The sequence below is a fragment of the Mirounga leonina genome, unplaced genomic scaffold (genome assembly GCF_011800145.1).
Source record: "Mirounga leonina isolate KUSES-001 unplaced genomic scaffold, KU_Mleo_1.0 Mir_168, whole genome shotgun sequence".
Taxonomy (NCBI): domain Eukaryota; kingdom Metazoa; phylum Chordata; class Mammalia; order Carnivora; family Phocidae; genus Mirounga; species Mirounga leonina.
The window spans coordinates 20,358,734-20,383,508 of NW_023270426.1; the positions used below are offsets into that span (position 1 = coordinate 20,358,734).

General features: G+C 54.2%; 1 protein-coding gene across 1 annotated transcript in view; it reads left to right on the forward strand.

Annotated features, from left to right (window-relative positions):
- The window catches only part of TGFBI (transforming growth factor beta induced), a 32,268-nt gene extending 13,479 nt beyond the window's left edge, over positions 1 to 18,789 (forward strand). Inside the window, exons 3-17 of the mRNA XM_035014177.1 lie at positions 432 to 496; positions 2,154 to 2,314; positions 2,611 to 2,775; positions 3,037 to 3,183; positions 5,240 to 5,381; positions 8,091 to 8,303; positions 9,126 to 9,263; positions 9,778 to 9,923; positions 10,811 to 10,947; positions 11,700 to 11,830; positions 14,214 to 14,338; positions 15,577 to 15,679; positions 16,465 to 16,544; positions 17,626 to 17,650; positions 18,158 to 18,789. Coding sequence (XP_034870068.1) covers positions 432 to 496; positions 2,154 to 2,314; positions 2,611 to 2,775; positions 3,037 to 3,183; positions 5,240 to 5,381; positions 8,091 to 8,303; positions 9,126 to 9,263; positions 9,778 to 9,923; positions 10,811 to 10,947; positions 11,700 to 11,830; positions 14,214 to 14,338; positions 15,577 to 15,679; positions 16,465 to 16,544; positions 17,626 to 17,650; positions 18,158 to 18,198 — 1,819 coding nt within the window. The 3' untranslated portion in view covers positions 18,199 to 18,789. The remainder of the gene's footprint in view (positions 1 to 431; positions 497 to 2,153; positions 2,315 to 2,610; positions 2,776 to 3,036; positions 3,184 to 5,239; positions 5,382 to 8,090; positions 8,304 to 9,125; positions 9,264 to 9,777; positions 9,924 to 10,810; positions 10,948 to 11,699; positions 11,831 to 14,213; positions 14,339 to 15,576; positions 15,680 to 16,464; positions 16,545 to 17,625; positions 17,651 to 18,157) is intronic.
- Positions 18,790 to 24,775: the final 5,986 nt, after the last annotated feature.

The window sequence follows — 24,775 nt, forward strand, 5'->3', positions numbered from 1 at the left end:
AGACAGGACTGGCAGCGGAGGTCCCAGGCGGTTAGCGGCAGAGTCAGCCGGAACAGGTCCAGGGCACCCCCCTTCCTACCCCGCTGCCTCTCTAGAATGCTAACCATGGGGTTCGCCGCGAGTGACGCTAGAGACAAATTCCTGGTGGGTGTGTTTTCGAATCCCCCTATGGAACGTGCTGCCGCGGTCCCAGCGGGATTGCTGTAGGGATGGCAACCATTGGGAACATTCTCCAAAGCTGAGGAAGAGTGACAAGCTCCTTGCTCCAAAACGCACTGATACACTATTACGTTTGAGCGAACGGTCTCCTCCGAGAGCGGGATGTTTTACCGTCCCTTCCTTTCCTCTGTCTGTGGAGGCCCCTCTTGCCCACAACAGCCAGGAGGAGGGAAGCCCCGCATTGCCTCACGTATGTGTCTGTCTCACTGCAGGGTCATCAGCTATGAGTGCTGTCCTGGATACGAAAAGGTGCCGGGCGAGAAGGGGTGTCCTGCAGGTGGGTAACCTGGCGCGTCGGTGCTGGGATGGAGAGGGAGACCAGGAGGGAGGAGCCCTCACGTAACAGGCAGCAGAATCCAAGCACACGGCGGGGTGGGGGTGGGGGGGTGGTTCCTGAGCGACAGGGCTGCATGGACATCCTCCCTGCATGCTCTCTGGCTCCAGGCGGGGGCCAGAGCGTGGAAGCTGGGAGCAGGGAGCTTCCTGACCTGCTCCTTCCTTTGCAAGCTGATCTCCTTACCAGGCTGGTGCAACAGACTCCAACTCCAACTTGCTTGTGCTTGCCTCCCAGGCCTGGGCCGCTGGCCTTGTTATCTCTGGCTGGGAGGGATTCTAACCACACCCAGCATTTCTGATCGGCTCAGCTGGAGAGCCAGGCTGGAGCACCAAGCCACCTCCTCCTCCCTCTGCTGGAACTTGGTCCCTTGGAGTCCATTGGGAGGAGGGTGGCAGACCAGGCAGGCTCACCTAGAACCAGCACAGGGAACCACACCTGGCCACAGGGGCCAAAGACCGTGGCACCTGAGAATTTTATCAGAGACCTTCCTTCAAGCATTCCCCCCGGGGGGGGGGGGGGGGGGGGGGGGGGGTTAACTTTGAAATATTTGCCATTTATTCCTTGAGAATGTGGGATGGACTTAAAAGGAAGGGGCAGTTTGGTGCCAAGGTCACAAGGGGGGGTGTGGTTGGCATGGGGGCGGGGGGCTTAGGTGGAAGGGCAAGTGGGAATTAGGCAGTGGGGAGAGGAGAATGGCCTTAGCAGGGCAGCTCAAGCCCTTTGGGAGGGGAAGGCCTCCTAAGCTTCAGGCCGCTTTGGGCTTTTAGGAAATAACATTTTATTGCTTGTAAATAGACAAAGAACCTGGAAGATTTGTAATGTTCTTTCATTCCAGTAGAGGCCATTAGGAAACCAGTTTCAACAACTAGATAAATCTGAAAGCCCAGTTTGTAACTAGGATATCTATTTTGGGTATATATTCCTGCTGCTATTATGTAAATGTCTCTGAACAGGGGCGCCTGGGTGGCTCAGTCGGTTAAGCATCTGACTCTTGTTTTCAGCTCAGGTCATGATCTCAGGACCATGAGAGCGAGCGTTGAGTGCGCAGGGGAGTCAGCTTGGGATCCTCTCTGCCCCTCCCCCTGCTCGCACTCTCTTTCTCTCTTCCTCAGATAAATAAATCTTTAAGTGTCTGTGAACAGAAGCTTCATTTTCCTGTGGCTAAAATGATGAAAAATGATCAATTAGTAGAATCTGAGCAAGGAGGTGTTGGACCTCCAGAGCTGCTTTAAGGAGTATGTGACAAGGGCGCCTGGGTGGCGCATTTGGTTGGGCATCTGCCTTCGGCTCAGGTCACCGTCTCGTGGTCCTGGGATCCAGTCCCGCATCGGGCTCCCTGCTCGGCGGGGAGCCTGCTTCTCCCTCTCTGCTGCTCCCCCTGCTTGTGCTTGGTCTCTCCCTGTCAAATAAATAAATAAAATATTTAAAAAAAAAAAAAAAAGGAGTAGGCTTGAGGCTGGCTCGTGGTGGCCGTCCCTGTGCTTTCCCACACCCCGTCCTACGGAGGTACCACACGCTCTCTGCAGACCAGGGGAGGTGCGGTCTGGTTGCGGTGGGCCCCACAGGTCCGTCCCTCCTCTGTCCTCTGCCCCTGCAGCCCTACCTCTCTCGAACCTTTACGAGACCCTGGGCGTCGTTGGGTCCACCACGACTCAGCTGTACACGGACCGCACGGAGAAGCTGAGACCTGAGATGGAAGGGCCCGGCAGCTTCACCATCTTCGCTCCAAGCAACGAGGCCTGGGCTTCCTTGCCAGCCGTGAGATGACCTTACTTCCCTGAGGGGTGGCTGGTGGGCAACCTGTGGTGACTTCCCACTGTCGCAGGAAACTTTTTCCTTGAGCCCTCAGATGAAGTCGGGGAGCTTGAATTAAAATATACCTCACTAGACGGCTTCCGTGGCGGGCCCCACCCTGTCCAACTGAGCAGACAGACGTTGGTGGTCATGGAGGAGGGGTCCTTGGTTTCCAAAGCACCTTCCCCAGGGTAGCAAGAAGCCACCTCTTGCCCTTGTGGTCTGCAGCCCCCTAACTGCTGCTCTGGCCTTCTTTCTAGGAAGTGCTGGACTCCCTGGTGAGCAATGTCAACATCGAGCTGCTCAATGCCCTTCGCTACCACATGGTCAACAGACGGGTCCTGACGGATGAGCTGAAACACGGCACGGCCCTCACCTCCATGTACCAGAATTCGGGCATCCAAATCCACCACTATCCCAACGGGGTAGGGAGTCCCCAATGACACAGCACTGCCCTGTGTCCACCCTGAGCCCACGCCCAGGCTGCACATGGGGCTGGTCTATGGGGTTTCATTCTGCAGGTCAGGTATGCTGGAGGTCATCCCCGCCTCTGGCACTGCTTCTCCCTAGACCCTCTGGTTCCACAGCTGTGGAACCCACGTGCTGCACCGTGTTTTCCTTTGCTGGGGCTTCGAGCCTGCACCTCTGGTCGGTGAACTGCTCATCCTCCTTTGTTCTCTGGACAGATCGTGACCGTGAACTGCGCTCGGCTGCTGAAAGCCGACCACCACGCCACCAACGGTGTGGTGCACCTCATTGACAAGGTCATCTCCACCGTCACCAACAACATCCAGCAGATCATCGAGATTGAAGACACCTTCGAGACCCTTCGGGTGAGGGACTGCTGTGGGAGTGGGGGCTGGCCTGGGGACACATCCCTTCTCAAAAGGGCCTTCTGCGGCAGAAGCAGAGGATATCTCTTCATGGGCATTTAGCAGATGTAGAGCAAGTTCTTCTAAGAACCCATAAACATGGAGGGTCCACTCATCAGACACTGAGCTTGACCACATTGAAACATCCTAATTCTCTGCTGGGAAATTCCCTCTGCCTGTCCTCTCCTTTGTAAAGCTGTCCTTTTGTGACTCCCCTCGCAAGTTCAGTAGTCTGCAGCTGCAGCATGGGGGGTCCCTTGGAGCCCTAGGCTGCCTGGGCCTGCACCGCAGGCCCCAAACGTGAGAGGGCCCTTCCTCCCAGGGGCCACTTCCCATATTCGGGACTAGAATAATGTCAGGCTTCACGATCTCCTGGACCGCATGTCTCCACCAGGGGCCCCCTGCTCTAGCCATCTGCACGTTTCCTTGGAGCCAAGGCCGGCAGAGAGGCCATGGGAGTCCGGGTTTGACTTCTGCCCAGGCTTCTGCCTGCTGCATGGCCACAGAATACCATTCCTTCGGCCCTGCCCAGCAGGCGTTTATCTTTGAACTGGAGCAGCAAGCAGGCATTGCTCTTGGCAGGGGCTGCTCAGAGGAAGTGGACATAGGCTGCGCCGTCAGGGTTTTTGCCCTGATTCAAGGAGAACTTCCTGACCACAAAGGATACCAAAGGGGAGTGGGGTGGTTCCTCCCCTGGAGATCTCCAACACAGAGAGACAAACACTCTCAGGCTGGACTGGCACGGAGTTGGCCTCAGGAAGTGGCTCTGCAGGGGACCCTGCTCTCTAAGCTTTTCCCCTGCTTTCCTTCTGGGTCACTTCGAGGTCCGGGGTCTGCGAAGGAATGATGTCCCCACAAAGTTGGTGGCACCTCTTGATTAACGGTAGTTGATCCCCACTGAGCAACCTGCTCTTGCTGTTTAGGCTTGACAAATGTTCCCTCTTCTCTTCCTCCCCTTTGGGCCTCCCTAACACCCATCTTTCCTTCTGCTAACACATACTAACACCTGCTCCTTACCAGGTATTGTTCTACGTGCCGGGGGTATATAGGTGAACGAGACAGACAAATTTCTGTCCTCGGTGGCACTTTTGTTCGTCCTGGGAAGACAGACCAGATGCACACGAGGTAGCCGTGGACAGGGCTGTGCATCGTGAAGTCAGGGAGTGGCGAGCCGAGGGGGCCAGTTGGCACTGGGTGGTCGGGGAAGGTCTCTCTGGAAGAGGTGACTTTGGATCTGAGGACTGAGGATGAAAATGACCAGTTACATGAAATGCAGGCGTCAGAGCACAGCAGGCTGAGGGGAGAGCAAGAGCAAAGGCTCAGGGGCAAGAACAGTAAGAAGGAGGTGGGCAGGACCAGAATGAAGACACCTGCACACTAGAGCGTGAGGTGGGAGCGGCCGGGCGGCAGGGGCCAGACCCTGCGGGGCTGCAGACTGGGCAGAGGGGTGTATCCCCATCCCTGGGGCAGCAGGAGTCCCTTTCTTCTTTTAGAAGACCCTCGGGGGCTGCTCTATAGAAACGGGTGATGCGATCCTTCCGCTCCTGGAGCTCACACAAGTGGCGTTGGCAGGAGCTATTTAAGTATAATGCAAGGAGGACGCAAGCTGTGAAAATACGTGCAACAGACTCATTTTCGTCCAGTGGGCAGTGGCAGGGGGAAGGGGTGGTGATGGGGGCAACGCCACGTTGGCTACCTAGAGAAGCAACACTGTAGTCAAGTCCCAGTGAAGGGACAGGAGTCAGAGAAGCAAAGGAAGGAGGAAGGGCAGAGGGAATGGCGCAGCCTGGGGGCGGGAAGGCCAAAGGCACGGGAAGTAATTGAGAGATGACCAGAGTGGTGGGGGTTCAGGCCTGGCAAGGTCCCTGGAGACCAAGGTGGGAGGTGAGCCTTGGTTTCTTGCCCTTTCATCCTGGGTTCTACAAGAGTCTGGAGCCTTTGGGGGAGGCCCGGTGAGGCCGTCTGCAGAGCATTCCAGAGCCTCCAGGGAACCCTTCATCCTCTCCCCGCCCTGCAGGCTGCCGTGGCTGCATCCGGGCTAAACACCGTGCTTGAAGGTGATGGCCAGTTCACGCTCTTGGCCCCTACCAATGAGGCCTTCGAGAAGATCCCCGCTGAAACCTTGAACAGGATCCTGGGTGACCCAGAAGCCCTGAGAGGTGAGCACCCCTCAGCTCCTGTTGCCGCCTCACTGGAGCGGCCAGACCGAGCCCGAGGCCTGCTCTTGTACGAGACATACACGCCACCTGCTGTCCTGTCCCATTGTTCCCACCTGGCCCTGTCCCTGCAGAGGCCAGAGCAGAGCCCTGGTCAGAGGGGCAAGGAGAGAACCCAGCAGCCTTTGTCTAGCAGCAGCTGTGCTGAGGAGCAAGGCAGGGCTGGAGGTCCAGAGCAGGCGCCAGCCAGACACAGGAGGAGCTAAAGATGCTCCCCAAGCCCCAGAGCAAGGCTGCCAAGGAGGCAGCAGCTTGGAGGAGTGGGGAGGAGATGGCAGGGCCTGGCGTCCCTGGAATGGGGCCAGCATGCTGACCCTTGAACTCTTCCCTTCTGGCCAGGGACCTCATGGGTAATCCAAAATTACAGTGAATAACCAGTTACAGTCGACTCTTGACTCTTCATAGCTCCTCTTCCATGCCTCCTCAGTGAGCTGCTTGGTTAGGCATGCATTGATTATTGCTGGAGGAGAGGGAAGGACCCAGCATATGTGAGAAGGGAGGGGAGCGAAGGCCGGGCTTGGCCACTGACCCCTGAGTCTCCTGCAGAGAGGAGTAGCCCCCTGTCCCCTGTGGACCCCAAACACACTTATTCCTCCTAAATATAATCCAGGGATGACTTCGTTTTTTTGAGGCTATTAAACCCACCTTCATAATGTACGATCTGGAATACCTACTGCATTTCAGATGCCCGATAAATGTAAAATGTTCTCCCTGCAGCCACGCATGGCTGGCCAAGGGCACATTTCTGAAAGCACAGATGGGGATCTCTTGTGTCCAGATGTCACGGCGCCTCTGTGCCTAGCCTGTGGCAGGAACCAAGGCTCCAAAAGGGAACATGGTCAGACTTGTCTTCAAGGAAGCTTAAGCCTGGTTGGGATTAAAAACAGGTCATGGGATCTGAAGTGGTGAGCACAATGACACAGATGCCCCCACGGTGGTGGGCATGGGGGTGGGGCTGGGGCACGTGCAGCCAGAGGGGTCCCGAGGCTTCCTGAAGGAGCTGAGACTTGGGCGCATGTCAGCATACTGAACTTTCTGTTTAGAGCTGTATTCTCCCTAAAACCAGTTTTGTTTTTTTTTTAGACTTTATTTATTTTAGAGAGAGAGAGAGTGAGAGAGAGAGCACATGAGGGGGGAAGGTCAGAGGGAGAAGCAGGCTTCCCACCGAGCAGGGAGCCCGATGTGGGACTCGATCCTGGGACTCCAGGATCATGACCTGAGCCGAAGGCAGTCGCTTAACCAACCGAGCCACCCAGGCGCCCTAAAACCAGTTTTGTACAGAGCACATTTTCATCTTTGAAGATATCAGAACTCTTCGTGTAAGAAAAAGACAGCCCTAATTTATTCCTTGTGCACATCGGCCTTTTCCTGCCTGGTAGCCCATGTGCTGGAAGCACAGGCCCTCGGTGCTGGGCTGTAGCTGGCTGGCTCAAAGGCAGAGAGACAGGAGGCCAGCCTGAGAGGCTCAGCCGTTTCTAGTGGGTTGGCAGACAGGCAAGCAGCAGCCTTGGGCTGGCGTGCCTTTCCAGCCCTGGCCCTGCTCTCCCTCCCCATGGCCCTAGCAGGTCACCCTTTCCCCACCCAGCCTTCACTTTCCTTCCCTTAGAAGCTAAATCCCTGAGACCTCATTCCCATGGCAGCCTGGCTGTTCTTTCCCTTCCTGCCAGTTGAATGGCTTTCAAGGCCCCTGACACCCCTGTGGGAGCCCCATGCCTCTGCAGACCCTCCAAGCTTCCTCCTGTCCGTGACAGTGCGGTTTGGGTTCCCATACTCTACACAGATTGAAACTCGCCCCTGCGGTGAGACTATAAGACAAAGGGCCCTGGTGACCTTGGGGAGCGGCCGTCCGGGAACCTGCCCTGCCTGGCTGGGGTCACGTCCCCCCCCCCGGCTCCTTGCAGCTTCTTCAGGACCCCCAACCTCTGCCCTGTCCCTGAAGGCCACTTGGACAAGGAAATAAATGATTTTATTTATGATTTATGGGTGGGGTGAAGGGAGTGGCAAAGACCATGTCTTATTGATTACCATCCCCCAGCCCGAAGAAAGATCCTGGCAGCTAGTGGACCCTTGGGTAAAATGAACAAAAACATATAAAATGTGCAAATAATCTAGAACTCTCATTTGCTACAGTTTCCGTCTTTCCCTCCCATATTTTACACTTTTCTAAAGGTTAGTAGATAAAAAGTCCCAGGGTAAACTCATTTTGAGGTCCAGGTACTAGTAAGAGAATTCAATCTCAAGTTGAGGTGCTAGTAAGCTAGTCACTAATATTTGTTGGGCATTTACCCTGTTGTCGGGCACTGTGCTTGATGCTTAACATTCTGGGCTTCATGTCCTCCTTGCACCATCCCCAGGAGATGAATGCTGGGCTTATCTCTGCCTGAGGAGGAAGCTGAGGCTCCCAGAGGCTCCCTGCCTTGCCCAGGGTCCCACAGCACGTAGGAGGCCGAGCTGGGATTCAGACTCAGGCAGTCTGCCTGCTGAGCGTGGCCTGTGTCAGGGGGCAACAGCAGGAGGAAAGGAGGCCCCGGGCTGCACGGTGCCCCAGCCTCATCTGAAGGTCAGCGTCAGAGAGAATAGAATCCTCACGGCCCCAGAGGCTGCAAGCTGGCCTCTGAGATCAGCCTTGACCTGTGTCCTCTTGGGCCCCAGACCTGCTCAACAACCACATCTTGAAGTCGGCCATGTGTGCGGAAGCCATCGTGGCAGGGATGTCCATGGAGACCCTGGAGGGCACTACGCTGGAGGTGGGCTGCAGCGGGGACATGCTCACCATCAACGGGAAGGCCATCATCTCCAATAAAGACATCCTGGCCACCAATGGTGTGATCCACTTCATCGATGAGCTGCTCATCCCAGACTCAGGTGAGCCAGGCCTCTGGGGCCATGATCCTGCCAGGCCCGCTGGCCCCTCTGCCATCCATGGTGGGGGCCCTTGGGGAATTCAGGGATCTTGGGGGCCATTTCCTTACCTGCACCCAGCTCACAGCCTCTCAGGAGAGGGGGCCTGGGCCCCTGGCAGGTTGCGGCCAGACTGTGAAGAGTCTTGAGCTGCAGGCCTGGGATTCCAGGCATCACTTTGGAGGCAGTGAGAGCTGTTGAGGGGGGCTGGGGAGGGAGCGACTTGATCGCAGAAGCTGGTCAAGAGATCTGCCTGCTCTGGTTGGGCGCAGAGGGCCATTTGCTGACCTCTGAGCATCTGCCTTCTCGCTGGTCCCCAAGCATCGCAGGGACCCTGGGAAAAGTGACTGAGTAGGCTTTGGCTTGGGCTTCGTTCAGCAGGCTGGCCCCATTCTGGGGGGTCGGTTGCCCAGGAGTGAAGCACTTTCACAGGAGGAAACCAAACCGGAAGACAAGTTTCTGTGGGTGTGGTCGCTGGCATTACCTGCTCCTCAAGCCGCCACGCAGACGGCGCTGCCTTGCCACAGGCCTTAGAAGGCGCCCTGACCAGGGGCGGGGACAGAGGCCAGCCTCTACCTCTGGAGCCTCACTTCACTCCCCTGCTCAGGAGGCCTGGGGGCCCGGTGGCCTGATGACATGAGCCTGCCGTGCCCCAGCAGGGCTGAGAGGGCCGTTGACTCACGAGATGACATTCCTGCTGCTGTGCGTCATGCTGTGGGGTGGACTCCGGAGGATAAATGGAAACAGCACTTGTAACTTTTGAACCTGCATTCTCTTTCCTTGCAGCCAAGACACTGTTTGAGTTGGCTGCAGAGTCTGATGTTTCCACAGCCGTTGACCTTTTCAGACAGGCTGGCCTCGGCACTCATCTCTCTGGAAAGGAGCGGTTGACCCTCCTGGCCCCCCTGAATTCTGTATTCAAAGGTAACGTGGTGAAGGCAGCCCCCGGGAGCCGGTCACCTCCACGGCACCCTCCCTGATGGACAGCGCTTCCACCCGGCTCAACCAAAACCCCAGGGGCTCTGCTGTATCCTTTGGCAGAGCAGAGAATGCATTTGGGGGTCTGGTCCTCAGAATTCAAGAGTTTGCCTCTGGTCGGAGAGCAGAGTGCTCTCTTGGCCTTTTTATTTGCAGAATCAACTGCTCATGTGGTGGACAGGAGGTCAGAGTGAGGATACAGCTGAGCCTTGGCCGCAGGGAAGGCGGAGGAGGGGGCCGAGTGGCGTCCGTGCCTTTCCCTCCCTCTACGGGCAAAACTCCAGACGCCCTCGATTATCTAGACCTTCTTTTGTTTGGCTGATTTGCAGAAGATGCCAGATGTTAAGGAATATTGGCAGCCTCACTGGATTTCTCAATCTCCCGTTTCCAAACGCATTTGTCTCTCATTCTCTTCCTTTCTGGAGCGGGCCTCTGGACCTGACCACACCTTCTCTTGCAGATGGAACCCCTAACATTGATGCATATACAAAGAATTTGCTTCTGAATCACATGATTAAAGACCAGCTGGCCTCCAAGTATCTGTATCATGGACAGACCCTGGACACTCTGGGTGGCAAAAAACTGAGAGTTTTTGTTTATCGCAATGTAAGTTCTGGCTCCTAAATCATGCTCTTTGTCTCAGCTCTAAGAATTGGAAACTGTATTAGTGAAATCTATAGATAGATAGATAGATAGATAGATAGATAGATAGATAGATAGATAGCTATTATGTATATGTTTATATCTTTATATCTTATATATAAATCTTTAATAAGCAGAAGCTTGCCTGAGAACTGGTTTCTAATAAGAAAGGAAGGCATTTCTGGAAATCTGATTTGAAATGGGATCCTGCAGAAGGATTAGAATCTCCTTTGCTAGAGACCTTTGGGAATAAACCACACAGCTTTTTGAGCCTGTAGGTAGGCAGCGGTCCACTTCGAGCTCAGCGTGATGAACAGCGGAGCAGGGATGGAGATTTTGAATCCTTAGCTTATGCAAAGACAAGTCCCCTGAACTGAAGCACAGCTCTCCCTGGTCCAAAAGGTTCTCTTCTCTCTTCTCCTGTCTCTTTTCTGTCTTCAAACCCAGCAGTTACCCCGGAATATCAACCAGAAAGCACAATAGAACACAGCCATTCCTTGGGACCAGCCAGTACTATTAACTAAAGATGGTTGTCATCTGTTAAATAAGTCAGTAGAGATGATCTGTTGATTTGATCATTATTGATGAACCTCACGTGTAATGGGATACGTCTCATCATGGGGCCTCTCTGTAACTCTAGTGGGGCCCAATGGCCCTTTCTCCTTAGGGAACACTATTTTTATTTTTCCTTTCCTGGAGAAAACACAACATTTTATCCTAGTCGTAATGACCTACTCCAGTGTATATTCACTGATCTTTGTGGATGAAGACACCAGCATGTGCCCTGAGCACATCAGGAGGCCAGCCTACGGGTAGATGACCTGTCCTGTGTCTGCCCCTCTTTGGCACAGAGCCTATGCATCGAGAATAGCTGCATTGCCGCCCATGACAAGAGGGGGAGGTATGGGACGCTCTTTACCATGGACCGAATGCTCACCCCCCCAATGGGGACTGTCATGGACATCCTGAAGGGGGACAATCGCTTCAGGTAACCAGCCTCATTCCAGGGAAGATTTCTGCCAAGTGGTCCCGCCGGGTCAGGATGCTGGGTTTCAGCTATCTGTCAAGCTCCCCACTTCCTCAGGGGTCCAGTTAACACTGGCGGTGCCCTGGTGACCTTCCATGCTGGGGATCTGGGGTGGACGTCACGCTGGAAGCTTATGTTGAGAAGAAGGGTTATTTGTGGGACTGTAATCCCCACATCCTTGGGAACAGGGAGGGGGCTGCATTTTCATATGAAGTGCAAGAAAGATCCCACGCTGTCATCTTAAAGTCCCAAGTAAGCCGAGAGCACCTGGTTTTGAGTGTGGGATGAGTCTCAGTCTGCACAATATCTCCTTAGGGCACCTGGAGACTCCTTGCTGCTCCTTCTCGGGCTCCCTGTGTCACTTTGTTCTCTTGCCCCTCTCTCTCCATTTCTGACTTCTCGCTTATCCCTGGGAGACCCCCCGCATTCTGCGCTCCCCTGAATCACATCGCCAGGGTCTGGTGGCTTGGCCCCTTCCTTCCTCCTTCCCCCTCTGGCCTCTGACCTCTGGCTATTTGACAGAGCTGAGCATTTATGGAGAGAAGATGCAGACTGGAATCTTCCCTCTCTGTGCATGATCAGGGGGTGAAAACCAGCAAGGGGTGTGAATTCTAGCTCTGGGCTCCACCTACCCGCAGTGGGGAGGTATTTGGGAAGGTGGGCGCCCTTTCCCCGTCACAGGCAGGTGACATTTTCTCTGTGCCTTTCCCCAGCATGCTGGTGGCCGCCATCCAGTCTGCCGGGCTGACGGAGATGCTCAACAGGGAAGGGGTCTACACAGTCTTTGCTCCTACGAATGAGGCCTTCCAAGCCATGCCACCGGAAGAGCTGAACAAACTCTTGGGTAAAGACCAAGCGAAGTATATTTTGCATGGTTTCTAATGTGACTGGAGCGGTCAGGGGACCAGCAGGAAAAGGGGGGCACGTTACCCAGGGTTTGACTGAAAGGAACTTAACGAAGAGACTGTTTGTAGAAGTGTGGGCAGGAGTAAGGGACCAGCAAAGAATGATGGCACCTGGGGAAAAGTGTTTCCCACCACAGGCCAGGGGATGGGGAGGCCGGGCCAAGGAGGGGACAGGGAGAACCGGAGCTCGGAGGAGGGGCCAGAGCCTCAGGCACCTGCGGGCAGAACCAAGGCAAGGGGGCCAGGCCTCCCTTAGCCTCGCTGTCCTCCCACAGGCCCATTGCGTGGGCCCCCTGTCAGCTATGAGACGGGGACAAGGGAGACCGGATGATGCACTTCACAGCGGTCAGCCTCCCTGGGTACTACACAAGGCAGAGAAGAGTGGAGAGGCATGGAGTGCGGAACAGCCAGCCCCGTCCCTGAGCTTTGTCTTCCCCGTGAGGACCTGTGAGGACAGCGATAATGAAGCCATTTTACCTGCGTGAAATGTCCCTCAGGGCAAAAGCTTTACCGAGAAGCTATTCCTGGCCCTGAAAAATTTAGCTGAGGATGTTTGAGAGAGAATCCCAGTGGTTAAGGGCTTGGACTCCTGGATGACCTAAAAGCAGTTTCAGTTCCTGGCTCTGGCATTCACCGGCCAAGTGACCTCTAGCAAGTTGTCTGACCTCTCTGAGCTTCAGTTTTCCCCTTAGAAGAATGAGAGTACCTTGCTGTGTGTTGTGTGGAGTAAGTGAGGTGTTGCCTACAGTGCTGGGCACACGTCCTCCGCCAGTTTTGGCTGCCATGATGGGGAGTGGGGGCGGGGATGCAGCGTTGAGCTCTGGTGCTCGCCCGTGACACACACTTCCACGCTCACAAAAAGGTGAGCCTGAGGAGGAGGAGGAAGAAATAGAGAGGAGAGGAGGAGGAGGAAGGACCTTGGCCATGCCTTGGGACCTGCATCATCTACACCTTCCTTCCAGCTCCAGAGCAGGAAGGAACTTTCTATTCAGAAGGTTCAGGCTACAGGCAGCTGTGGGCTGAATTTGTGTCCTGTTGAATATTCTTTATAGCCAAACGAATGCCTGTGTCTTTGATGCTGACGGATGTTCATTCTGAACATAAACTTTCCATCCCCCACCCTGTCCAGCAGGAGTGGAATATTCCCCAGATGGCCTTGAGCCTGCTCAGTTTCCCTCTCATTTTCAGTTGTGCAGGGGCAGGAGGAGGCTTGGGCAAAGCTTCCCAAATGCGCCGTCGGCCAGGCCTGCAGGCAGGAGTAGCCCCCAGTGCTCCTGGGAGATGGGGGGGCTGGCCAGGTGTAAGAGGTCAATCCAGGTATTAGATGTCTTGGCAGAAGGAGCCCTCTGGCACCCTGGGGGCTGGCGTGGTTCGGCACTTCCAGGCAGGATTTCTGTGGAATGGGAATTCCCATCCGCCAAGTTGTGGATGTTTGGAAACCACTTGGTACCTGGTGGCTCCGTCCCGTGGTACTAATGTGGGTTTGTCAGCATCCAAGTGAACTCTCCAGAATGCTTTAAAACCTCCTCCGTTCTCCGTTTCGAGATGCTGGAAATAGGCATCCAGAAGCCCTGGGGCAATCTAGCCGCTTGACCGGGAAATGTGAGTGGGGGAGGGGGGCATGGTGGAGATGAGAGCACAGCTGGTGGCTTTAAGAATTGCCTCCCACGCTTCATTTGGAAAATGCCTGGGCACCTTTATGAGCAATCGGATGCTCTCCCCAGTCGGTGGAGAAGCTGGTGTGGGCTGGAAGGAATGCCGAGACGTGACGAGAGGGATGCTGCCGAGGGAATGCCCCCCTCAGCCCTGACCTCATCGGCTGCCCAGCACCCCCAGACGGCAGCTCTTGACTCTTTTAAGTTCTCCCTGCAGGAAATGGCTGCCCGAGAATATGCATTTGAGGGCAGAACGTGTAAATATGTCACTACTGTGTTATAACCATCAGGAGCCACGCTGCTGATGAAATGTCCCAGATGCCGGTGCTGGAAAGGTTCCTGGCTTTCCAAGCAAATATTTAGCTCATGGAAAAATGAGTCATGCTCACAGAGGAGTGTGGATTAACTCCTTCTCGGCAGCACAGAGAGCTCTTGCTTAACAGAGCAGCCGCCCAACTCTAGAGGCAGACACGTGCCTCCATGCCCTGAGCCTCCTGCAGGCTGCGGGTCAGAGGGCTGAGTGCCCCCGCTGTGTGTTCCTCACCTGGTCGGGGGGTTCTCCATCTCGGGCGTCACCACTTGCATCCCCGTCTCGGCCCTTCTCGACCATGACGGTTACGAGCCTTGCAATGAACTCTGCTCTCCTTTCTTTCCCACAAACCCACAGGCAATGCCAAAGAGCTGGCCAACATCCTGAAATACCACATTGGTGATGAGATCCTGGTCAGCGGGGGCATCGGGGCCCTGGTGCGGCTGAAGTCTCTCCAGGGGGACAAGCTGGAAGTCAGCTCAGTGAGTGTGCCTAAGAACTAAAAGGCCAGCCGTGTACTGCCACTGGGGTTCCAGGGAACCTCTCAGCCCCGGGCCCGTCTTAGACACGCACACACAGTCTTGAAGATGCACCTTGGATCTCTGAGTGCATTCTGTCCAAAGACAGAAAAGAGGAAAGGGTCTTCAGGGAAGTGAGGCAAGATTGTGATTAGACCCGAATAAGAACTTCCAGTTTTGCTGGGGAATCAAGCATCCGACTGGCATGGGGGAGAGGCCGTTAGATCATCCTTCCCTTAAGGAGATGATAGGCAATTACTCATGCAGCTTGAGGGATCGATCCCCAGTCCCCTTCCCACCCCATCCCTTCAAATCTGGGGCTCACCGAGCTCCACCATGAGCCAGACCATCCCAAGAGGCTTTTTCTGCAGAGGCGTGGCCTGCGAGCCTTCCCTTGCTCTACACCTTGAGGACACACATTCCGCTTTGAAGCTGCCTCTGGGGATTCCGTCACTGAAGAGAGAGAACAGATAGGCAGCTGAGCTCAGTGAAGCTGCTGTGGCCTCCTGGCTGCACCGGCCAGGCTCCCTGAGCTCCCCTGTGGAGCCACCATTCTTCCAGAATGTGGCTGGCTCAGCCTCTGCTCAGGGCTCCTCTCTCCTGACCTTCAGCCATCCCTTTGCTTATCACTTTCCCTCCGGAGCCTGAGGATGCATGGAGGGAGCCAGAATGTGATGACTTGTTGACTTCTAGTTTTGGGTGTTGGGGTCCCATCACAGGCGTCCGTCCCCCCCTTCCCCCTTGGGTCTGATCCATGAGCCGTTCAGGAAGGACTGAGGTAGACGCCTGGGTGCACTTCTGTGAGAAAGGCAGGCCACTGAGGACAAGTGGAAGGAGCCCTACCCCCGGGGCTGGAGGCCTGGCTTCTGGTCCCCGCCATCCCACCTACTAAAGGAGGCACCGGGCCTGTCCTGGGTCTTGGCTTCCTCTTCTGCTAAGTGGGGCAATGATACGTGACTCTTCAGCACACACTGCTGTAAGGACAAAGTGACAGGCGCGCGAGGCTCTTCCGTAGATGACACTGTGCTGAGCCACACGCCGGCGTTAGAAGGCGTCCACTGGGCTAAAGGCGTGTGGCTGGCAGGGGCCGTTCCATTCCCCAGCGTATCCCTCACGCCTAACCCAGGATCTGGCCTCTGGAAGTGCTCAGTAAACACTTACTGAGTAAGATCCATATGGTCTATGTTGTCTCTTTCTCCCAGAAAAACCATGTCGTGAATGTCAATAAGGAACTGGTTGCGGAAGCTGACATCATGGCCACCAATGGTGTGGTCTATGCCATCTCCAGTGTCCTGCAGCCTCCAGGTAAGGCCCAAAAGTATCCCAGCCCCACTCAGCCTGCAGCTGACCCTGCTCCACGCATGGCAGTCGGTATTCGACAGGAAAACTGTTCTATGCAAAGATAAGAATAGTACGCAACATGCCATCTGAGCCTCTATGGACAGCGTCGCTGTGGCCGATTGAAAAGTGAATTAGGGGGCGCCTGGGTGGCTCAGTCGGTTAAGTGACTGCCTTCGGCTCAGGTCATGATCCTGGAGTCCCGGGATCGAGTCCCGCATCGGGCTCCCTGCTGGGCAGGGAGTCTGCTTCTCCCTCTGACCCTCCTCCCTCTCATGCTCTCTGTCTCTCATTCTCTCTCTCGCAAATAAATAAAATCTTAAAAAAAAAAAAAAAAGTGAATTAGGAACTGTTGGTTTCAAATGCGCTACACCAGGAACTCGAGGACACATTTCTTTTTGCTGAATTGCCTGTCTTAGCCCCACTCAGACACAGCCCACTTACTTGTCACACGTGGATGCGGTGAACGTGGCTCCAGGCACACGTCTTACAGCATCGCGCCTCGTGGGAGTTCTCTTTACCTCCAGCAGGGTTGAACTTGAGTCCAGCCACCGTCTGTACTGTGCCTTCACCTTCCTTTGTGTTCTTTCCCCATTGGCCAAATTCCACCGTGAGTTAGGAAAAGTTACGAAGGAAACATTCATGGGAGAATGTGAGCCAGCAGGCACAACAGTGCCCCTTGGTCGTGCTCGCTGTGAATGCCATGCTAAGAATTTCGCTCTCACCAATGTTGCATTTTCTTTGGTCTCCAGCCATCAGACCTCAGGAGCGAGGGGATGAACTTGCAGACTCTGCACTTGAAATCTTCAAACAGGCGTCCGCATATTCCAGGGTAAGATGCTGCTAGGTCTGCCCGTGGCCTGAGCAGCCTTGGGTCCTCTGCTTGGGCCCTTGCAGGGAACTGCCCGGGTCCCTGTCTTCCTTGGCGGCTCTCCCGGGGCTCCCGTGAAACTTTCCCCACTCCCATGCAGGCATCCTCAGTGCCAGCCTGAGTGGAGTTCCGGGGAAAGAACCCAGGCAGCCCCCACTTCCTTTGTGAGCAAAAACCCAGGCCTTCAAACTAAGGCCTCTGAGCCTCATTCCATGAGGAAGCCACTGCTGGTGAGGACAGATAAAGCTCTGGAATCCATCTGTCCAAGGAAGGCAGCCCATCCTGAATTTGCCTTACTGTGGCCTTGCCTGGCCTGAGCCTGGGCCTCTAAGTCACCCTCTGTTTTTCATGACCTGGCCCGTCTTAGGGAATGCTGGGGCTCTTCAAGGCAGTGGTGTGGGTTCTGGATACAGGGCAGGTGTCGGGGGGCGTCTCTCCCTTCCTCGCCTCCACTCTGCTTTCCCCTTAGAACCTCTCTGATTCTTCCTGCACTTCTCTTCCTGCTCCCCGGCTTGCCCCGGGGCCTAGAAGCCCCACTCAGGCTCCTTTGCTGCTTCGCATGAGGTGGAGCCCCTCGGGAACCTGGGCACCTTATAGAAAGTTTGCGTTTCAAGAGAAGAGGCTGCTGGAGGTAGTTCTTACCCAGGGTCTTGGAGCTGGAATATGTCCTTTACTTTTGGATAGAGGAATTTCCTTTGTGCCCCTTGAGAAGGGTTCTTGGCCTTGAGCTCCTACTCTTGAGGGTCGCCTGCTGTGCCGTCCCAGCTCCCCAAGCTCTAGGCTGTGGTCTCAGTGGAAGCCTGACTCTGGGGTCTCCCAGGAATATCTACCCCAGACTCCACTTGGTTGGGGCTTACACTTTGCTTGGGGCTGCCGTGACCAACTGAGGGGCTCCCTCGGACCCAGCAGCTACACGTCCCCCTTCTTCTTCCTCACCCCCAGCATTTTTTCTGAATAGGGGTGGCCGTGGGCAAAGCCACTGCCATGAGCAGGGGCAGGTACAACTTTCACTAGAAACTTGACACTTGCTGTTTTCTTTCAGGCCGCCCAGACCTCTGTGAAACTAGGTAAGTCTGGCCTGGGTTTAAAGTCCTTTGTATGCGTGCTTGGGCCTTTCCCCCAAGCAGGCCCAAACCTGCCATCTGCTGTATATAGATCATAACATCATGGCGCAATAAAACAAGCGTGGCCTTTGGGGTCAGACACAGAATACCCAATTCCCTTCTCTATAAGATGGAGATACTAAGAGTACCAACCGTTTAAGGTTGCTGTGAGTTTGGGGCTTTGGGAACCTGGGAGTATTGCACGGTGACTTGGCAGAAGCCCATAGTGGCTTGGTTCGAAGCTGGTGGATGGAGGAAATCCCAGTTTCTGTTACATCATGGAGTGAGACGTCATGATCTTTGTTACATCATAGAGTGAGACAGGAAGTCTCCCAAACCAAAAAGCACCTGTAGGGGGCAGGCGAGAGTGGTGGGAGGGGGCCGCTGGCCCTGCCCTCGTGACTCTGATGGTGTCCTAGACAGATACAGGGTGGCCTGCATCCTTTTCATCTTGAAACCTCTCTCTTCCAGCCCCTGTGTATCAGCGGTTATTAGAGAGGATGAAGCATTAGCGCAGAGGACGTGGGAAGAACGCACTTCGGCAGCTCACCGCCACTTTCTCTGAGTTTACCAAAGAGACTGAATGTTTTTGAAACCAAATATCACACTTCAGTGTACCTGGGCTGCACCGGAATGAGATCTGAGCCCTGCGTGGGTGGAGGGAGGAGGGAAAGAGATGTCCTTTTATTTGGTTCCCCCCCCAAAACGTGGCTGTTAACCCACTGCATGCGGAGACCTGGATGTCATTGCCTGATAGTCGTTTCTAAAAAGGACCTGTCCCGAATGTGAAATTTCCCACCTTTGCCAAGTGCTCTGGAAAAGGGGGCTGAAGTTTTGTGGCACTCACCAAACACGAATCAGGCAGTGTAGCATGATTGGGGGGGTGGGGGGCGGGTTCTGACACAGTTCTTGTAAAGCTCTTCTTCAACTGGAGAAATGGCATCATTATAAGCTATGGGTTGAACTGCTCTGTGCCTGCACGTGGCTTGGACGCTTCTTGGTGGCCCTGTCCAGGTAGAAAAGGGAGGGTAGGTAGAGCATGCCGAGCCCAGGATTTCCCAGGTGTGGCAGAGCCATCGTGTGTTTGTAATAATAAAACCAAAGAAATGTATGCCTGTGTGGATGGGAACTGCGTGACGGTCTGGCCTGGGTATTCGCGGGGAGCGGGGGGGGGGGTCTGTCTGTTTCTTGGGGCTGTGCTGGTCCTTCCTACGGAGACTGCAGCCAGGAGCAGCATGCAAGGAGCCCCGAGGGGACCATCTGTGGGACATGCTCCATCTTTGTTGAACTCGTTTTCCTTTCAGCCTCCATGGGCCCTGGGGGCTCGAGTCTTCTGTGTTCCCTCAACTCCTCTTATTGGCCAGAAGTGCCCATCTCCCTTCCAGCCTCGTGACCCCCTGCCTTTTTTTGGACTTTAGAATGCTCTGCACTACCCTGGGAAGAGGTTCCTGCACGGTCCCATTATACAGATGAGGAGACTGAGGCTCAGGAGAGGGAGAGCCCCCTGGCAGCACAGCAATAGCTTAGCCGGGACTGGCACGCAAGCCTCCTGCTTCCCAGGGACCCCCATTCAGCATGGGAGCCAGTCCGGGTTTTCCAGGCCCATAGCCCCTGTGCCGACCCCCACACAAACCCTTTCCCCGGCTCCTTCTGTCTTTTCCATTTTGAAATGTCCTCAGCACTGACAGGCTAATGCAGCTGGGGCATCACTCCTCCCAGGCACAGGCAGTGTGGCCTTGAGCTCTCAGGCCCTGTTCCCTCAACTGTACCAGGGGGCTGCCCAGAGCATCTCTGTCCTAGGTCCGTCCTGCGGAAGAAACGAGATGATCCTCATAAGATGCCTAGCCCGGCATTAGGTAGCCTGATTCCTTTCCTGCTATCTGGGATTGCTCAGGATCAGTGCAGCTGAGAGCCCTCTTCGGTGCCTCGGCCAGAGGCCGCCCCCTTACCTGGAGACAGCGCCCCCTTACCTGCCGCCTCCAGCAGGTGGCGCTCATTCCACCTACAGGACCCAGAGACCCTCGGAGCTCAGCGCCACTGCTGGGAATAGAGCCCTGGAGGCACAGAGGGAGCCCCTCCCGCCCAGTCTGGGGAAGACAGACACTACCTGTCATACCTACAGTCACTATCCACTGCTCCACAGCACTCATCGGTCGCTCCACAGATACCTGGGTGAGGCCGTGGTCTCGGGAAGCTTCCGCGCCCATGGGGAAGGGAACTGCGAGTCTGTTCATGGGACAGATGAGGAACAATCTGAGGAAGGGGCGGAGGAAGGGCTGCAGGGAGCTCTCGGAAGTGGGAGGAGGGAGACGAGAGCAGGTGCAGGAGCTCACCTGGAGGTGAAGGGCTCGTGGGAGGGTGTCCTGAGAGGTGACACTTAGCCTTCGGCTGCCCGGCCGGCTAGTTCTTGCTGGATACGCTGCAGCAATACTTCACTTAAGCACCCGAAATGCACAGCCCAGACTTTCCAAGAAAACGTGGGAACCCTAAGAAGTGGTTAGTATCACTTTTAGAGATCCCTTCATTTAAAATAAAAACCAACACAAGTTCCTTAAAAATGCCAAACCCCCTCCCTCTGTGCCTGCGGTCCCTGCCCTGCCTCCATCCCAGCCTTCCCAACAAGGCGGCTCTGCTCTTTCAGCTGGACCGTCCTTCTTGTAGACTGAGCACCACAGACAGCCTGGCTGGCCCTGCCTTCCCTTCCCAGCCAAAAAGGATCGAGCTCTGTCTTTGGGTCCTGATTACCCCTCACCCCCGCCTGTATTTTTCTTGGAGACCCCGGGCTAAGCATTAGGGGCTCCTATCTGGGAATGGATGTCCAGGGCCTGGATGTTTGGGGGGTGGGTGGCTCCCGGAAGGAGGTGTGTGCCTGTCCTGTGTCCTCCTCCGACAGAAGGCCAGAGGGCAGCCCAAGGCAGGAGGTTGTCCGGGCCCGGGCTCACCCCCGCCCGCTGAGCTCCAGCAAGGCAAAGAAGCAGAGGGAGAAGGGCCAGGCGTTCTGCTGGTTCCCTTCCGTCTCTGCTGCCACTAGGCTGCCAGGCCTTCGAGGTAGAGAGCACCGTGAAGACCCTGAGCCCAGGGGCCCCGGCACCTGTGGGGCCGGGCTGGGCCTCTCCCAGCAGGAACAGAGGCTTTCTGGACCTGGCCTTATTGGCCAGCCCACAGGCCAGCCCAGTTCTGGGGCCAGAGGAGGGGCTGCTGCCTTGGGCTATGCTCCAAAATGCACCATCTTTTCTTTTCCTTACAGTCCTGTTTAATAGGTAGGTGTGAATAGTTTTCATTTCACTGCTGTGGAAGGTTCAAGAGGTAGTTTGCCAGGCCACAGAATACACAGGCCGACGTTGGCACAGAAGCCTGGCCCACGGGACTCCAGACCCCACATTCTTAAGCGTTCTACTCCTCCTGCCCCAACCCTAGCAGGGTGCCAGGAGGCTTGCGTGCCAGTCCCAGCTAAGCTACTTGGGCGCCAGGGTGGCCAGAAAGGGCATGAGACGCCCACCGCTTCTGAGAAGTCCCGGCAGGCCTGGTCTCTGTGTGCACTGCCTAGACCATAACTTGTTTACGTGCTGCTGGTGGCCAGGAGGGGATCAGCGACAGCCAGCCTGGGATGTCCCGGCTGCATGGACGTCAGGAGAGCAGAGAGAGGGAGGGGATTTCTCAAGCAGCGGGAAATGCCTCTGTGCTTGAAACCGTAATTCAGTGTCACGGTCTGAGAAGAGCTGCCCAGAATACTGTGCTCAGAAATCTTTCCAAAGCCAGGAGAGAAGGCCATGGAATGAAGGATGGGCCCAGTGCCCTCTCCCAAGAAGTCAAATGAGGCCACTTCTGGCCATGCCTGCTAGGCGAGGAAAGAAACACATCTGTGGGATCCCATGGCCAAATCCTGGACCGAGGTGGTTCGGGGAAGTACACTCACAAGGACTCACACACTCACACTCACAAGGACTCACACACTCACATGCACACACTCTCACACAGTCACACATTCACACTCACACCCCCTGCTCCCACACACACCCCTGTGCAGGCCTAAAGGGCCCCAGACAGAGCCTCAGGCATAGGTAACTTCTGGTGGGGAGAGGACTCTGGGTCCTGGAGGAGGAAGGTAGGGCCACGGTGGCTCCCTAGGAACCTTCTGACTGTGGCCTCAGGCTTCTTGGAGGCAGGCCACACAGGCCATCCAGAGCGGGAGGCTGTGACTATGCTGTCCCTGCCATCCTGGAGCTCATCATCGGTGAGAGAGGCGGTGGAGGGAGCACCCCGAGACCTGAAGAATGCGGGGGGCTGGGGAGAGGGTTCTGGGCTGAAAGAATGGTGTGCATGAAGTCTCTGAGGCACGTACTAGAGGCCTGTACCTGCGGTGGGAGAGCAGAGAAAATTCCTCTGGCGAGAGAGATGTCAGGGAGCCAGCCCACCTGGCCTTGGAGGCCGTGGTGAGAAGTTGAGGTGCTATGCTTAGGACGAGCAGCCACTGGAGGGTTGACCTGAGGGATAGGGGTGAGGAGGGGTGTACTCTGATCAGATTTTCATTGCAGTAAAACACACATAGCATGGAATTTACCTTTGTAATAATTTTTTAGAGATTATTTATTTGAGAGAGAGAGAGAGCAAGCGCACACGAGTGGAGGAGGGGCAGAGGGGAGAATCTCAAGCAGACTCTGCGCTGTGGGGAGCCCCATGCAGGGCTCGATCCCATGACCCCTGAGATCACTACCTGAGCCGAAACCAAGAGCCGGGCCCTCGAGTGACTGAACCACCCAGGCGCCCCTTTTCAACCATTTTTAAAAGTGTAGAGTTCAGTGACATTAAGTACATTCACATTGTTGTGCAATCGTCTCCAGGATTCTTTTCATCTCGTTGGGCAAAACCGAAATCCACTAAACACGAGCTCCGCATTCTCATTCCTCCTGCTCTAGTGGGCCTTGGTCACCATTGTTCGACCTTCTGTCCCTATGAACTTGAACACTCCAGGTACCTCATATAAATGAAATCGTACAGCATGCGTCAGAATGTCCTTCTTTTTCCAGGCTGAGGAATCTTCCATTGCACATATGCCACATTTCGTTTATGGATTTCTCCATCGATGGAGGATGGGTTGCTCCCACTTTCAGGCTATTGTGAATAATGCTGCTATGAACGTGGGTGTACAAATACTTGAGTCCGTTTTGGGTATACACAAAAAAATGGAATTGCTTGATCATAAGGTAATCCTATCTTTAATTTTTTGAGGAAATGGGGTGCCTGGGTGGCTCAGTCGGTTGAGCACCTGACTCTTGATTTGGGCTCAGGTCGTGATCTCAGGGTCCTGGGATGGAGCCCCCACGTTGGTCTCTGTGCTCAGCAGGGAGTCTGCTTGTCCCTCTCCCTCTGCCTCCCCTCCTCCCGCGCACTCTCTCTCTCAAATAAATAAAATCCTTAAGGTTTTGAGGGACTTCTACACCACTTCCACAGTGGTTGTGCTATTTTAGTTCCCACCAACAGTGCACACGGGTCCAGTTTCTCCATGTCCTCCTCGCCTTGCTGTTTTCTGTTTTTATAACAACCATTCTAATGGATGTGGTTTTGATTTCATTTCATTCCCTCATGATGAGCGATGTTGTGCCTCTTTTCATGTGCTTATCAGCCATTTGTACATCTTTGGAGACATATCTATTCAAGTCTTTGCCCATTTTTGAATCAGGCTGTTGGCTTCTTAAATGTTAGAGAAGTTCTTTATATATTCTGGATATTAATCTCTCATGAAATATATGACTGGCAAATATTTTCTGCCTTTCTGTGGGTTCCCTTTTTACTTTGTTGATAGTTCCCTTTGATGAATAAAAATGTTTAATTTTTATTAAGTCCAGTTTATCTGTTTTTCTTTTGTTCCCTATACTTTTGGTGTCATATGCAAGAGATCACTGCCAAATCCAGTGTCGTAAAGATTTTCCCCTATGTTTTCTTCTAAAAGTTTTATAGTTTTAACTTTTACATTTAGATCTTTGGCCCATTTTGAGTTAGTTTTTTGTGTGTGGTATAAGGATCTGCATTCATTTCATGCAGGCATCCAGTTTTCTCAGTAACATTTGTTGGAAAGACTGTCCCCTTCCCGTTGAATGGTCTTGCCTTATTGTTGCAAATCATTTGGCCATATGTGCAAGGTTTTATGCCTGCACTCTGTTTCTATTGGTCTATATGTCAGTTTTTATGTCAAAACCACGCTGTTTTGATTACTGTAGCTTTGTAGTGAGTTTTGAAATCAAGAATTATGAGTTGTCTGACTTTGTTCTTTTTCAGGATTTTTTTTTTTTTTTTTTTTTTTTTTTGGCTATGCAGAGTCCCTTGAGATTCCATATGAATTTTAGGATGGATTTTTCTATTTCTGCAAAAAGACATCATTGAGATTTTGGTAGAGGTTTCAGGGAATCTGTAGATCACTTTGTGGCATAGTAAAGACATCTTTGAGATATTAAGTCTTCCAACCCACGAACACAGGATGCCTTCGGTTTATTTTTGTCTTCTTTAATTTCTTTCAACAGTGTTTGCTCTTTTCCATGTATAAGTCCTTCATAGAACCTTGGTTAAATTAATTCCTGAGTGTTTAATTTTTTGATGCTATTGTAAATAGCATTGCTTTCTTAATTTCCCAGTTTGTGTTTAGAAGATTGCTTTGGCTTCAGGGTGGAGGGAAGGAGTGGAAGCTGGGAAACTAGTCAGGAGGTTGGTATAGCCATGTAGGCAAGAGATGATGGAGGACCAGGGTGGTCACTAGAGACAGAAGGACGTGGAGGGATAAGGTCTAACGTGGAGGTGGGACAGACAGGATTTGGAATTGCATTAGAGGAGTGGTGTGGAAGAAAAGGAGAATTCAAAGATGCTAACGTTTCTACCTCAAACAGCGGGCTAAAAGATGGTGCCCATTTTTCTAAAATGCAGAAGAGCGAGGGAGAAGATGTCAGGAGGAGAAAATTAATGGCTCTACTAAAAATATTTGAAGTTGGGGAAGCCAGTTAAACATCCGAGTGGGATGGGGCTCAGTTGGTGAAGCGTCTACCTTCAGCTCAGGTCATGATCCCGGGGTCCTGGGATCGAGCCCCGCATCGGGCTCCC